At 37.3% G+C, this 15679-nt stretch overlaps 1 protein-coding gene across 1 annotated transcript; it reads right to left on the reverse strand.

Annotated features, from left to right (window-relative positions):
• Positions 1-24: 24 nt before the first annotated feature.
• On the reverse strand, positions 25-13782 carry LOC121958933 (elongation of very long chain fatty acids protein 6-like). Its single transcript, XM_042508117.1, has 4 exons — positions 13514-13782; positions 9166-9297; positions 3179-3330; positions 25-670 (listed from the first exon to the last, which is right to left on the reverse strand). Exons 1-4 carry the CDS (start codon positions 13606-13608, stop codon positions 246-248), a joined length of 804 nt encoding a protein of 267 aa, XP_042364051.1. The 5' UTR covers positions 13609-13782; the 3' UTR covers positions 25-245.
• Between the last annotated feature and the right edge of the window lie 1897 nt (positions 13783-15679).

A 15679-nucleotide genomic window follows, 5' to 3' on the forward strand; every position in this document is an offset into this window, starting at 1 on the left:
GCACTTTGCTCAGTGTGCAAAGGTTTTAATACTTGTGGTGTGTGTGTGAAGTGATGTCGCTCCAGGTTTCAAAGGGTTAACTACCGCTCTAAATCCATGGATGCATCGGTGTGTTGAACTACAGACGCTGATAAAAAGTCAAGTGTCATGAAAAGAGGAAGACGAGCAGCCAGGTAGCTCCGTGTGACTCACATGTTGACGGCCCCTCGCTGCATGGCGCGCTTCATTAACACGATAAAAACATGCTACTCCGCCTTGGAGCCTTTTGAGGAGCCTCTGAGGTAGGTGTTGTAGAAGAACATGGCGAAAAGCACCAGGTAGCTGAGGTACATGATAGAGCCCCACGTGATGTTGTCCATGTTGGACGGACAGCGCACCTCGTGCATCCAGCAGTACACCAGGCCGAGGACGGTCAGGCCCATCGCCATCTGCAGGATCTGGGAGGCCGTGATGATCATGGCTAAGGGACGGGGCACCCGCAAGCCGGCCGCCCGCGCCGTGTAGTACGAGTACATGAGAGAGTGAACAACGTAGTTCATGGTCATGAACCAGCCACCGCCCGCCACCTGGTCCCTGTAGGAGTACCAGGAGTAGAGCAGCACGGTGATGTGGTGGTACCAGTGCAGGAAGATGAGGCGCTGCTTCCGCAGGATGATGAACACGGTGTCACCTGCGAGAGAAGAACGTTAAATTCATTACTTTAGCAACAGCAACTCAACTGTGCTCTTACTGGTTTTGCCAGACGACATGACATCATCCCAATCGTGGCTTCATGTTCATTTTAGAAATTATTTTTAACACATAACTGATCACTTTTAAAGCTCGTCCGGGTCTGGCCCAGCCTCAGAAATGCTGAATCCTTTTGAGCCAGATTGCAGCCTTTTACAAATTTCCCACCGAAAATTAGCATGTTCATCTTGTTGGTGTGTCCGTGTGACATCACAGACAGCAGGAGAACAGGTAAACAACAGAAAGCAGCGGGATCTGAGATCTTTTGAACTTTTCAGTGGTTTATTCTCTTTAATTGTCTCTTACTTCTTAAATCCCCCATTCAAACTCGGTGCAGATGTATTTGGATTGATATCTTAACTGCTTAGGAGGAAATGGACTGTAATTAGTGACGGTGCGTCATTGTTTCTTGCCGGTTAAGGACCTGAAATTACCACATTGACTTGGGTGTTGTGTTCCCATGAATGCTGATTGGAGCCAGAGGCAATAAAAACCTGAATCTACTGCAGAGTCGTTTAATCTGGGTGTGAATGCGGATCGTACACATTCCTATTGCATTAAAAGCCAGATGTTTTTTGAGCAGTGGGAAGTCAGGAATCTCTTCGGAGATTATTTGACTGTTGATTATTTGATTTGATTATTTGATTATTATATATTTGTGGTTTTACTGCTTTTATTGCTTCTGCTGTTGTTTTTTGTCTACTTCTTTTTATTATTTTATACTGACACTTTAGCTCTTGTATTATTTGTCCTCTGGTTTTTAATTTGACCCTAATTCTACCCTAGTTTTTCTTGCTTGAGCTCAATAGGATTATTTGGCTTTCCGCTGTTGTATCGCCACCTATGCATTCCATTTCTGCAAAAAAATAAAACAACTGTTAAATCTGTGAAGCTTGAAATTTGAAACTTTTGTTAAATGATTTTGTTCAATCTGTTGAGAGCTGATCAGATCAGAACAATGGATAAAAGGAGCAGCTGTTGCGAGTGAATACAAACTTTTAAATGTTCCCAGAGTACGCTCTGCACTCCCCAGGTGTGGTGCAGTGCATAACTCAGCAGTAAATGTTTTACAACAGAGCTCCTAATGAACGATGTGGTTCCAAAAACAGAAAATCTATTTGTGGCGGCAGATGTTTTAACTGCGGCAGGCTGCCATAAATGAATAAACTGGGAAAACCCTGCAGATGATAAAACAGGTTGTGGACAAACACTTAAATTATAACCCAAACTGTACTTTGCATACATACGTCACAGTATGTAAAATGACTTTAGGGTTAAGCTTTGATTGACTGTATTCATTGTGGTTGTGCACACAGTTTTTAGCTGCACCCACTTTCATGTTTACCTCCTAATCAAGTGCAGATAAATTATTGGCTTGTTTAAAACCTGCTCAGAGATCTGACTGTGTGCGTATTTTAATTTCATTAACTAGAATTTTTCTTTATCTCAGAGGTCTTAAATGGTATATATCCTGTATTAAACTGCAGCCCTGACCGACGGGAGGATGAAGATATTCTTCCTGTCCGCAGCCGAGGAAACACTGTCTGTATCAATCATCCATTAATGGGTTTTTCTTGCCACCTCAGCATCCGCCTCCATTTTCTCGAAGCACTCAGGTCTCTGCGCTCTGAGACAGAGAGCATGAGGAGATTAGACAGCGAGACAGCTTCACCACCCAGTGAAACAGCTCCTGAAGTAATTGTTTGCTGATAAATTTACTGGAAAGTTTAAGTGCTCAGAGGATTGAACCTCAAGGGCGAAATGACGTCATCGCTCAAGGTTAAAGTTAACGTCTGTCATTTAAGTGTCTACAACAACCCTGCGGCTCCCTCCGTATTCGGAAACCTAATCTTTGTGACAGTAAATAATTTTGAATAAGAAATTCAATGTCTTCACTCATCACCTGGAGATAAGTCCAAAATTGTCTTAGACTGTGGACCCGTAAGCACTGATTTACAGAACGAGACATTTAAAAAAAAAAAAAAAGGACGCGTTTTGCATTGAAATGTAGCAATTTAAAATAATTAAAAAAAACAAAACAAAAAAAACTTGACATCTAAAAAAAATACAGTGGCCTTGATGTAACAAAGCTGTGCATAAAAAAATTACACAAAACACTTGAATGTTATTGTGTTTTTTTTTCCAAAATATTTGTATTTTGAGAAATGTTTGTCTTTTGTGAAATGTGGGGTTTTTTTTATGTTTTTTTGTACTCTCTGAAATATTTGTGTTTTCTGAAATATGTTTTGGGTGTTTTCTTTTGACCTGCAGAGCCATCTAGACATTTTCACACAAATTTAACTCAGTTTTAACCTACAATAGCTAATTTCTGACCTACAATACAGATCACCTAACACCTAACATTTCAGTAGCTTCTGTATCTGTGTTTTTAACACATGACATGGACATTTTGGACATTATCACAGAGAGACGTTAGAGGAGGTCTTACCCAGCTCGGGGGCCTTGCTGAGGACAAAGGCGTAAGCCCAGAATTTGGTGACGGGCGCGCTGTAAAAACTGGTGTCACACACCGTCTGTCTGAAGCCGCTGGTTGTGATGACCTGCAGCATGTAATATCCAGTCCTGAGTGCACCTATGATGCTGCAGAGTGAACACACAAACACATCAGCAAACACTTAACTGTGCTTTGAGTCTATGCGTGTACGATCCTGAACTGAAAACAGGTCGCTGAAAAGGACACCAGAACAGTGTAATTTACAGTTAATGTCTCATACTGACCCTTAAAAATGAAAATCAATATTTGTATCTGTGACCTTTAATGTCTGTACATTAAGTTTCAAGTTATGTTTAGGCTCTACTTCCTTTTTACACTTTTATTTTTCTTGCAGGGCCCAACAGTAACTGTTGCAAGGTTGCCACTGACATTTTGTAAAATTGGCAACCAATACTTGCCTTTGATTGCTATCAGTGTAGGGCTGGGCAATAAAACGATAATGATATCAATCGTGATATAACTTTCCTTCGATTGAAATATTAGACGTAGAATGTCGATAGAACTCATTCCAGCCGTATTTTGACAGACAACATGAACAGCCAATGATAATAAGAACAGCGCTGCGGAGAACCAAATGCAGAGAATGACTTAGATTCAGAACAGCTGAGTGTTTGACAGCCACAGCGCTGAAACAGACACATCTGCAGAGGTGGAGAGTGACTTCTTTAGACTTCTACAGACGACTTTGTGTTAGTTTCAGCTTTAATCAGACTTTGGATGAATTATTGAGAAACACCAGGACGCATCGCTTTGTGTCTCATCCGGCCGCTCGCGCTAAGCTCTCATTATTATCACCAGGGGCAGATGTAATATTTTGGGGGCCCGGGGCCACAAGCACATGAGCTTATTTTCAGCCTTTCTCTAACTGTGAATGTCGGCAGGCTGTTGGCAGCTATAGGAGAAGTAGGCCGACTCAAAAGTTTTTAATTCCTGAGTAAAATGATTAATAGCACAGAAGTTTGACAGAAGCTGAAGTCAGAGTCCTGCAGTCAGGAGAGGTTGGCCTATTATCAGCACATTGTGCTGATAATTACCTGAAGTTTGTTTAAGATGGAGCTTTTCATTTTTATATGAGGCTGTAAGGTTTAATAAATAATAATAAATCATGTTTATTAGACTCCAACACACCATGGTCACATGACACTATCAGTGAAATATGAGGGCAAAAAACAAACCAAGGCAAAATAAATGTTCAATTAATCGTACAAATAATTCTGTACTGTACTGTAATGAAGCTTTTATGTTACATTTTTATCATTAGGTGAGGTAAAACTGAATAGTATCTTAATAATTCTCAAAATAGCGTGACTTAAAAATGGTGATCATATTATCAGTTTTGGCAAGCTGGCACCTGGTTTTCAGCCTGCCAACCACTTCTAAAAAAGCCTTATCAGAGATTTTTGGGTTTTTTTTTCGCACTTTCATAACGTACATTCTGAGAAAAGTGTAATGTTTATGCAAAATATAAATAATTAATGTTTATGCAATAATCTGTATGATGGAACCTAAACTGTAATAATCTAATAAAAAGGGTGAAAACTTGTGCGCACCTGTAGGTCCACCGGTGCGTAAGAGAAGACCAAGGGCCGACAAAAGCAAAACAAAAACTCCCACACACTGTTCGCCTCACTTGTGATCAAGAATGAACTTTAATAACAACGTTTTGGCACAAAGACCTTTATCGGATTATCCTGTAACCTGAAACATGGCTATTAAAATTCACTCTTGATCGCAAATGAGGCAAAGTGCAGGGAGATTTTGTTCAACTTTCTGCATTTAAAATCAAATATCCAGTTTAAATCGTCAGTCCTACACAACAGAAAAATATTTTCCTCTTATTGCTTTTTAACTCTTTGAAACATCAGTTTCCTTGTGCTGCTTCCAGACACCTTTAACATGAATTCAAACCTTTGAACCACGAGCAAATTAGTTTGATAATAATTTAATTGATTAAAAAAAAACAAAAAACAATTTTATGCACTTTTTTTAGGTCATCTGCTTCTTGTTTTTTGTTTGTTGCTTTTGCTTTATTCATTATATTAATTTTCAGGTAATTTTCCTCATACATTTTTTTAGTAACTTCTTCCTAATTTTTGGGTGATTTCTTCTTAAGTTGCTCCTTGCATTCTTCCAATGATGAACACAAGTCATTCAGTACAGTCTTTAAATCGCCCTTGGAAAGATACAATATGCTTAGTCTGCAGCTCTGATGTGTGACAGTGTATGAATATAAAACACACTGTTTCAAAGGTCAACACTCTTTCGGAGTCACAGCATGGTGCCGCCATACACTGATCCAGAGACTGCAGGAAGGAATTCTTCTACCCAACAATATCAACATAAAAAACACACAGCTAAACTGCATATTGGTATGACTTTTCTCTGATTTTCCAGCACAAACTCTACAATCTATATCAGAAAAAATACTAATTTACAAGAGAAATCACTCCAAAAAAGATTTTACAATGCACTTCGTTGCAGAAACGCTTAAACTTCAAAAGCATTAATTAAGTTTTATGAGAGACTCCCTCCTTCATTGTTCCGACATCTTCATCAATGAGGAATCCCAGATGTAATCTTATTTTGACATCTTTGCAAGTCAAGCCATGAAGCTGCGGTGTCATCGCTCTGTTGGCGTCTCGTCTTTCGTCATTATGTTCTCTAATTCATGAGGTTGTGTAACAACACTATTGTAGAAAAGATTTGACTCACAGATATCGTGCATATTTCCCATGAGAAAACACAAACCAGAAGTGTTTCAGTCCGCCTTTAAACACTTTCTGAGATCACAAATAATATACATACAATATACAAATATTTTTTTTAAATCACTCTTGTTCTTATTAAACAAACATGAGGAAATAGTACCTTGTTGGGGACTTTTGTTTTTATTTTAGATTTTATTTTTAGCAGTGGATTTACACAAATGTGGTGCTCTAGCGGGTGTTCAGAGTATAGTCTGCACTCATCAAACTTTCATGTTGTGCCCAAGTTTATTAGATCCAGAGTGTAGCTGCACTAAACCTTTGCAAAAATCTCACACTCTGCAGGACACTTAAAAGGAAAAGCCTCCTGTATTTCAACTCATTTTGCATGTTTTTGCTCTCTTAAAGGTACAAGGTAGATTTAATAGTCATTTTTATAGACGGAGTGTAAAAATGTAAGTTGATTAAAATCACCAGCTACAATGAAGATAATTAAGATAATTTAAAATGTGTCCGATTATTGGATGCCGGGCTACCAAAAGCAAAATTCATGTGTGTCCATGCTAATTAAGGGACATGTCACTGAGTGTGACAGTGTGGCTATATATATATATACATAAAACAACAGTTGAGCTCCATGGCTTTGACACACACAATTCTGTTGTTTTTCTTTCATTGACAATATGAAAAATCTGTAATATCACGAGCCTCCCAGCAGCCCTGTAAAGCCCACAGCCATGCTGCCATGTCTGGCACGCAGACAGCTGCGGGGCAGAGGGCAGGCTGTGCCCGCTGCGGGCGGATTAAGATTAGAGGCTCAACACGCGCGCCTGCTGCCAAGTGGATCACATTCTCTATAAACTCTCCTGGCAGCGATCGCAAAGACAGCACCAGGTTTTGTTTTTCACTGAAACACTTCCAGTTACATATAGTAGTGGAAGAAGTATTCAGATCTTATTGATGTAAAAGTACTAATGACACCCAAAATACTCCGCTACAAGTAAAAGTTTACTTAAGCAAATGTTAGATTTTTAAAGTAAAAGTACCCTATGTAGAAAGTTTTGAAGAAAAAAAAACAACCAAAGTCAAAATTATAAAAAAAAACAAAAACAAAAGAAAAACATCCCCAAAGTCAAAATGATAAAAAAACAAAAACAAAAGAAAAACACCCCCAAAGTCAAAATCATAAAAAAAACAAAAACAAAAGAAAAACACCCCCAAAGTCAAAAACATTACTCAAAAAAAACCTATCCAAAAATGAAAAATGCCCCAGTCTCATCATTTAAAAAGGAAAAACACCCCTAAACTCAAAATTATTTGAAAAAAACATTTAAAAACTCAGAATTGGAAAACCATCCCAAACCTCCAAATTAAAAAAAAGAGAGGCATCCATAAACAGAAAAAATTAAAAAGAAAAAAACTCAAAATTGTATCAAAAAAATTAAATGTTTATAAAAACACTTTATAAACATTTAATTTTCTGTAAATCAACAGATTGATTAATCAACTAATTGTTGCAGCTATACTTTTATGGACTGTTTGATTATTTAATTTATAACAAAACATCATATTTTATGAACGTTTCTTATGTTATTGATAAAAAAAAATCAAAATTTTTGAAGTGACTAAAGTCATCAGATTACTGAAGTGAAGTAAGAAGTATAATATTTCCCTCTGGAAAGTAGCAATAAAGTAGCATGACAAGAAAGTACAAGTATCTAAAAATCAGACTAAACTACTTAACTGCTCCACTGCTGGTTACATGTGGTCACAGATGTGTGTTTTTCATATGGTTATAGGATTTTAAGATAAACATACATTTACATAACTCTCCAGAATATTACTATAATCGCTCATTTAATGGCATGCAAATAAAAAATGGCAATTTATGGCAATAAATACTGAGAGCAGATGCAGGACGGCAGCCTAAACATTCGTTTTCATTCAGTGAAAAGTTGAGTCTTTAAATGCAGTGAGGAATGTGTTGTTGACAGTCGTGCCATCTAACTGGTTTCGGCACGGAGACACTTTCCCTGCCTGCACCTGTCACCTCCTGCAGGTAACAACAATGACATAATCTACCTGTTTACACAGAAAAGCCCAGAGTTTACAGACAGTTTACACATCTGTTGTTAACCCTTTGGGCCTGCTTTAATATTACACACACTTGAATTTTCTCACACTTGCATTTTTTGCACTAAACAGTATGAATGTAACAATTTATTGTACACAGTGTATTTTAGACTGTAGGAGCTGAAAATTCACAGATTAAACAAAAATACACAGTCTTGCCAAAGTTTATCCCATATACATAAAAACAGCTGAAATGATCAAAAGTCACACATTACACTTCAAAGCTGCTTTACATGATATGCAAATCACTGATATTTCATATTTTTACTCTATATTATTACTTTGTACTGCAACTGCACAACACCTCCCCTCGAGAAAAACAAAGTCCTATCTGATCTCGTCTTATCTCTTATCTTGAGAGAAATAAAGTGAGATTCTGGCCTTCAGACTGTTACATCCTATCTTCTCTTCCCAGACCTTTAAACTGCAGTAACACGCTGCAGTAACCCGCTGCAGTAACACGCTGCAGTAACACGCTGCAGTAACACGCTGCTGTAACACGCTGCTGTAACACCCTGCAGTAACACACTGCAGTAACACACTGCTGTAACACCCTGCAGTAACACACTGCAGTAACACACTGCAAAGTCAAGCTGCAACTACAGATCATTTTCATTATCGGTGCGTTTATTGGACATTTATGTCATTTATGAATTTATTCCATAAAATGTCAATTAATGGTGAAAAACACCAATAACAAGCGGTGGACAGTAACTACTGTAAATACATTATGTTACACATTGTTGCACAATTTTTAAAAATTTATTTGGCTGTTTCTATCATGGATGTTTTTTTTAACTTTTGCTGGATTTTCTTGTGTTTCATGTTTTTTGTTTTTTTTGGAGATTCTAAATTCATAGATTTCAGGAAAACGAATACTTTTGTACCTTTACTTATGTACTCTTTCTTACAGAATCCCAGAAAGATTACATTTTCAATGATAAAAAAAAAGAAAAAAGCTGAAAATATTCACATCACATGAGGGACTATTTGTTTTTCTAGATTAATGACTTTTTGCACTTCACATATTAATTTTCCTGTTGCTCTATGAATCATTTCAGCGCTGCAGCAGCATCGACTCACCTGAAGATGGCGAGGCTGAGTGACCACAGCACTAACGGGCGCCGCAGGTTTAACTTCGGCCTCTCCCTCATGAAGTGCTGACCGCCGAACACGAAGGCAGCATACAGGCCACAGAACATGAAGGCTTTGTTCCTGTGGACAAGAAAAAAACAATAATAATACACTGTTTAGCACTACTGAATAAGACTGCACAATCAAAAAAGATAATCACGATTATTTTGATCAATACTGAGATTTCATTTATTTTAGGGACTAATTATTTTTAGGGCGCTCACATTTAATAAACTTAGATTTAAAACAAAGTCCCTAAATTAAAATTACTATTGCAGAATGTACCTGAATGAAAACAGTGTTTATTGGACACATATCTTTGGCCATATTGAAGCCACTGCGTTGGTTATTTCGGTCTGTTGTCGAGAGCTGGGCGGATAGTTAAAGTTTAGTTTTCTTGTGCTGATTTAAGACACCTTCCACAAGCATTAAAACCTTTAAACCCAAGCAAATCGGTTTGCTTAATTTTGAAAATATGGAAAAAATCCAGTAAGCAACTTGGCAAGAAATTAGTAAAAGGTGACAAGAAAAAATTACTTGAAAAAGAAAACAGAGAAAGGAAATTATAAGAGAATTAACAAAAAAAAAGTAGAGGACAGCATTTATAACAATTATAGGCCCAATTACGTATTTTAATTTTTTTTTAAAATCTTGTCTAAAAAAAGCTTCTTTTCGGGACATTGTCTTGTTTTTTGCAATTTTTTAGGTAATTTTTTGTAATTTTATCCAATTTGTTGACAACATTTTGTGTCATTTTTATAAGTTTTTATAAGGTTTCTAATTTCCTTCCTCTCATGTTTTTGACAGGAATCAAGTTTGCTTAGGTTTTAAAGGGTAAAAAGCTGTCACGATACCATAATGTGATGAACAGTGTCACTCTTTATATGTGATTACAGAGAATAAACATTTTTCAACATTAAAAGTAGCCAAAAAGAAGACATTTTAGACCCAGTATGTGAAAGTACATGTATTTTGACCTCTATCAGGTTCCAAAAAGAGGAAGAAGCCGACTTCGTCTGACAGCTAAACCCTCGATCACCGCAGTCAGACCCTGAACGACTCGCTGGTTATACAGATGTAGTGCTGTTGCACAAGGACGTTACACAAGTAAGGTGAACGCACCAGACAACTGAGACATAATATATGACATAACCTGTCTGCCTGAGTCAGGTAAAACCATGTAAAGGTGTTTTTTTTTTACTACAAAATCCGAAAAATGTCATTTTTATAAACCCATCCTTCAGCCTGATACTCATCCTCCTTTATAATCACAGCAGAGGATTAACAGGGATTAGTTGTTGACACAGTGACCATTTAGTCCGCGAGCTCTGAGTGATGAGGCCATTTCAACAAAGCACCACTCCGCCACGCTTATCAACAACCACCGATATTATTTCAATCAGAGCCGGCAGCAGAAAATGATGACAGAGCAGAGAAGGTCGACTGCTGAACACTGGAGAAGATTAGATGTTCACCAGGACGAAAAAAATACCTGATTTTATAAACCCAGACTTTGTGTGTGCATCACATCTGTTCATGTCTGAGGTGGTCTCAAAAAAGACCAGATGACTAATCCAGATTTAATATAATATATTAGTCTGAGTAAACGTTGCTGCTTGACCCAGTTAATGTTACAGGAGTGAGTGTCTGATCGATGTTACCAGTCTATCCATTAAAAACCTGCATGAGGCCAAAGCCCAGCAGGAACTGGTAATATTTTACCATATATTACCAATATTACCTAAAAGGGGTTGGACTGCAACTTACAATCATTTTTTTTCTTAATTAAGCAGTAGGTTATTTAATTTCGATTAAATGACGAAGGCAAAAATTTTTTTTTTCATTCTGTGTCCCCTCTCTGGGGTTTTTGCAGATCCGTGAATGGACTGTTTTTTTATGTTTCAGCAGCAATTTGTGACTCACGGGATGGATAATTGATCAATCAATCGGATCAGTGTTGATCACATCAGATCAATGGATGAGAGGAGCAGCTGTATGTGAGTGATTGCAAACTTTTAGACCCATCACAATGAAAAGTTTCACTTTCAGTGCACCTGACGTTCTGCTACTCCGTCTGTGCCAAGAGTACGCTCTCCACTTTGATAGCGTGGTACAATTAATAAGCGAACAGTTTATATATTTTAACAGCACTCCTATTGAACAATCCAGCTCCAAAAATGTAAAATAAATTCAATTCAAACAACTTTATTTTTCCCAAAGGGCAATTCGGTTTCAACAATCTACAGACCAAAAACATTTACAAATCTATTTGTGGCGGCAGATGTTTTACTTGTGGTGCATCGCCACAAATAAATGAATGCGTGGGAAACCGTGAGGTCCAATGGGGGACACTGGAGGGAGAGGGACTTCATCTCTCCTTACAATATTTAACGTCAATGAGCAAATATGGGCGGATACAGCAACTGGACTCTCTCTGCCACTAGTGTTTAATTATTACAAATAATCAAAAACTGAAAAGGGTAAAATAGAAGAAGAAAGTGCATAGTATTATTTTGTTGAAACACTCGTTCTATTAAATAAAACTGACTTGTCAAATGAAGCTGCTGAAGTTCAACATTGCGCCTTCACAGAAAAGTTACATGTCGACTCAGCAGAAAGAATGCTGAAGAGAATCCAAACACAACACAAAGTTTCCCCGCTATTATCCACGCTGCGCTCTTTAAAATGTGTCTACATCTGTCCTGCTGCGTGCAGCTCCGGGACGCTGAGGACGGAGAGCACTTTCCCCCTGAGCCCTACGGAGCTCCATGTAACAGAAACACAGCTGTATTTAGTTTCTGCCGCGCACAGCCTCGCGGATGTTAAAAAATGTGGTTCTTCCAGGTGTCCCTGTTGATGAGTGAGGGATCAATCACTCTGAACAACTTATTTTACTGGACAATGACGAAGGTGTTTATGTGAGCTGGGATTGAGGCAAATCACAATCAGGTTTAGTGCTAGTTTACGTTTTCAGGTATGGTGTTTTGGTGCAAGTTGAAGAAGTAAACTTGATAAATAATTATATAAACTCTAAGTATTATTAAATAAACTTAACCAGTAGTGAAATAGCTCAATAAGTAGTTAAATGAACACAGTGAGCCTCAGTGAGGGTGAGCCCCTACTTAAACATATGTTTATTACATATATCTGCATAAACATTATTTGAAAATAATTATTTTCTACAACAGTGAATCAGTTTTTCTTTTTTCAGATGCATTTTGCCTAGTAAAATTAGCAAATTGGTGAGGTTTCCTCGAAAGAGACTCTTATGTGCACGCAACCAGTCAAAATACACACAGGTGCAGGACAAAAAAATGTGTAACTGCATTAAAAATAGAAAAGGTCTGCATGCTCATGGGCAATTTTTGTTGTTTTCACAGGGCAATATTTTGATCTACTAGGTCTTCTTCAGAGATTTCCTTAAAAAAAAAACCATGGGGAAAATGAAATGAGCAACTTTGTAATAGATGTTCCATAATTTGCAATAAATAAGTAGACTATAATATTTTCTACTTCCACTGAGTTTATTTGTATCAGTCCTAATCATAAATATCAAATATACATTAATTTTGAGAATTGTAATCCTTAAAATGTCAAAAAGTTAGTTATAATGCCACTATGTTTTTAGAAAGAAAAAAAAACAACACAAAAATGAATTGTATTCACTATACTACACAAAAAGTCGATTTTTGGTTGGTTTGTTTTGCAGATAATCACAGTGCACCTGGTGGAAATAGCATGCATTTTTTTAATATGCCAAATATGGTATAAAAAAATAAATAAATGGAAAAAATAATAAATACTTTTTTTTTTTTTAAAAAAATTTTTTCAGGTTGATTTTTTTTTCTAAAATCGAAAGCCCAAAATGACACCCAAAAATATCACAATGCATAATTGTACACTTTGATGGCTGTGGGATCAAAATTGCAGTTTGAATGAGTTTCAAAGTCTCATCTTTAATAGCACTTGACGGTCTTAATGTAACAATTTTGTCTCCATGGTGTATTTCAGACTAATAATAGAAGCTGAGATGGAAATTCTGAGAATAAACAAAAATACACAATTTTGCCAAAATTCAGCCAGATGCATGAACACAGCAAAAAAATAAAACAGTTGAGAATGGGGGAAAAGCATAAAATGCTGCAAACAAAGTCGCTAAGGGTTAAAGGAGTGTGAAGTTTAGGGTCCGCGTGGTGAGTGTGGCCCCTAACAGGACATGAGGCACAGTCAGGGGAGAAGGTGGAGCACCAAGTCGACATTTTTAAACATTTTTAGCATTTGTGTTGAGCTAACATACCAGTTTTCCTGCATCCATTGAAAGGCTTGTCTTTCGTCGAAACGCCGCTCGAAGTCGTACTCCTCCAGCCGAGGATACAGCTCAGACTCGTTCATGTTTATCAGCTTTTCTTCCGCTAAAGACTCCCGAAGTTTCTGGAAGATTTGTAACGGAGAGTGAAATAAAAAAGTGAGCGCGCTAAACGGACCTACCGACTAACTTCTGCTCCGTTTCCAGCTGTTTTTAGCCGGTTTATCATCGGTTGAGGGTGACGGGATGATGTGGTACCAGCAGCCGCCCCTCTGCTGACTCTCCTCACCGCAGCCGCCTAAAATATATACGGCCTGTTCCGGTTTGGGATTTCAAAATAAAACGCGTCGACGCTATGACGCAGTAAGTGGTTAATTTGCCCTTTATATTTTCAGTACTTAACATTTTTTTAAGTAAAGTATTTATATGGGCTCATGTCAGAATAATTGTTATTAATATAAATATTTATATATGTAATAGTTATTATTATAAACATTTGTCATTACAGTTACATGAGAATAGAATAGAATAGAAATACTTCAGTAATCCCGAGAAATTGTTTCGAGCAGCAACTGAATAAAATATTCGTTACAAAGGCGAAATAATGCAAATAGAAGATATATACAAATGATGGCACTTAGCGTATAATAAAATAGAATAGAATGAAATTAATAAAATAATAATGATAATAATAAAGATATGAACAGACAACAAAAAATGCCAAAAAGTCCAATAAAAAAAGAAGAGCAGAGCCAAATGTATAATTTTCAAGAGGACTCCCTTTCTGTAAAATCATGTGATTGTTATGTTTTGGCTTGTACAGCATGAGTCACTACTCTCTTCAATCTGAACATAAAATGCCCATCTGAACTGATTTTGCATATATATCTATATATATATCTATATATATATGCATGCTAAGATATTCAATGATAATGAAAAAAAAAGTGTTTGCAAATACAAGTATTTTCCAGTTAAATGGCTCAGGTCCAAGTGAAGTCACAAGTTGCTGTTGCTGTCTTTTTTGATTTTGTCAAGTCTAGTCTAGCAAATTTGTGACTGGAGTCTTTGGGATTTAGGGTTTTCTTCTATATCTATTCCTTTGGGAGTTTTCATAGACATCGTTATGCTAATTGAAGACATAAGTTTGGGTTTTATTAAATTATCACAGGCATTTGTCATTATTTCGGAAGTTTTATGAATTAAGAAATCAAAAGTTCCTCCAAAAAAAGAGAAAAGCTTATTTCAGTCCTAACTTTTATTGTGAAAGTAGAAATATTCGTTTCCGGCTCCTCGCGCTGTCACCGTGCAGTTTGACGCAATCAGAGGTCAGAGCACGTTCTCCTCTGTGCTCCTGCAGCATGCAGTGATGGAGGCGCAGGGGGCGGGGCTTAGCTATGACGTGGGATCATCGGCGGGACCTATCAGTGGGGGTGTTCACCTGATCACTCCCAGTAAGAACCAGTTAGCCCAGTATCACTCAGCCACTCATAACGGGGACTCTGATTTTTATGTTTTTTTTGTGCTTTAACTGCTATTTTTTCATCCTATTTAATTTGTCTTTCCTCGTGTCCATAATTTGTCAAACATATCTATTTATTATTTTTAAAAAACATATATTAGTTGTAGTTAAATCTTAATTTAAGCTCTTTATCTTCATGTATCCACATACTGTCTTCACATACACACACACACGCGTGTTATCTTTACCTGTCGATTACATGTGCAATCATGCCATCTGCGATTGCACAAACTGGGCAAAAGAACATACAGTCTCAGCTTACAAGTTATTACATAAAACTGAACTCACATCTGTGCACTCGCATTTGTGAGGGAGCGGCTCTGGACACAATCCGTGCAGGTCAAAGGTCAAGGCCCAGGTGCACTGTGTTGAGCAACTGATTTGTGGTGATGTATTTACCTTTACCTTTGTACAGAATTTGGGAATCTGTACTACGAAATCAAAATATCATCCCTAAAGTGCAAAACAACTGTAATACCTCCTAACTTATTTTATGATTTTTATTCACTTTTGCACTTTTTTTCACTTCTGCCATGTTTTCTCATTATATCTCCTAATTCCCATCAGCCGATTGTCAGGTTTACATTTTGTCATCTTTTACTAATTTTACCAATTTCTTGCCAAGTTGCTCATTA

The sequence above is a fragment of the Plectropomus leopardus genome, chromosome 19 (assembly GCF_008729295.1).
Source record: "Plectropomus leopardus isolate mb chromosome 19, YSFRI_Pleo_2.0, whole genome shotgun sequence".
Classification (NCBI taxonomy): domain Eukaryota; kingdom Metazoa; phylum Chordata; class Actinopteri; order Perciformes; family Serranidae; genus Plectropomus; species Plectropomus leopardus.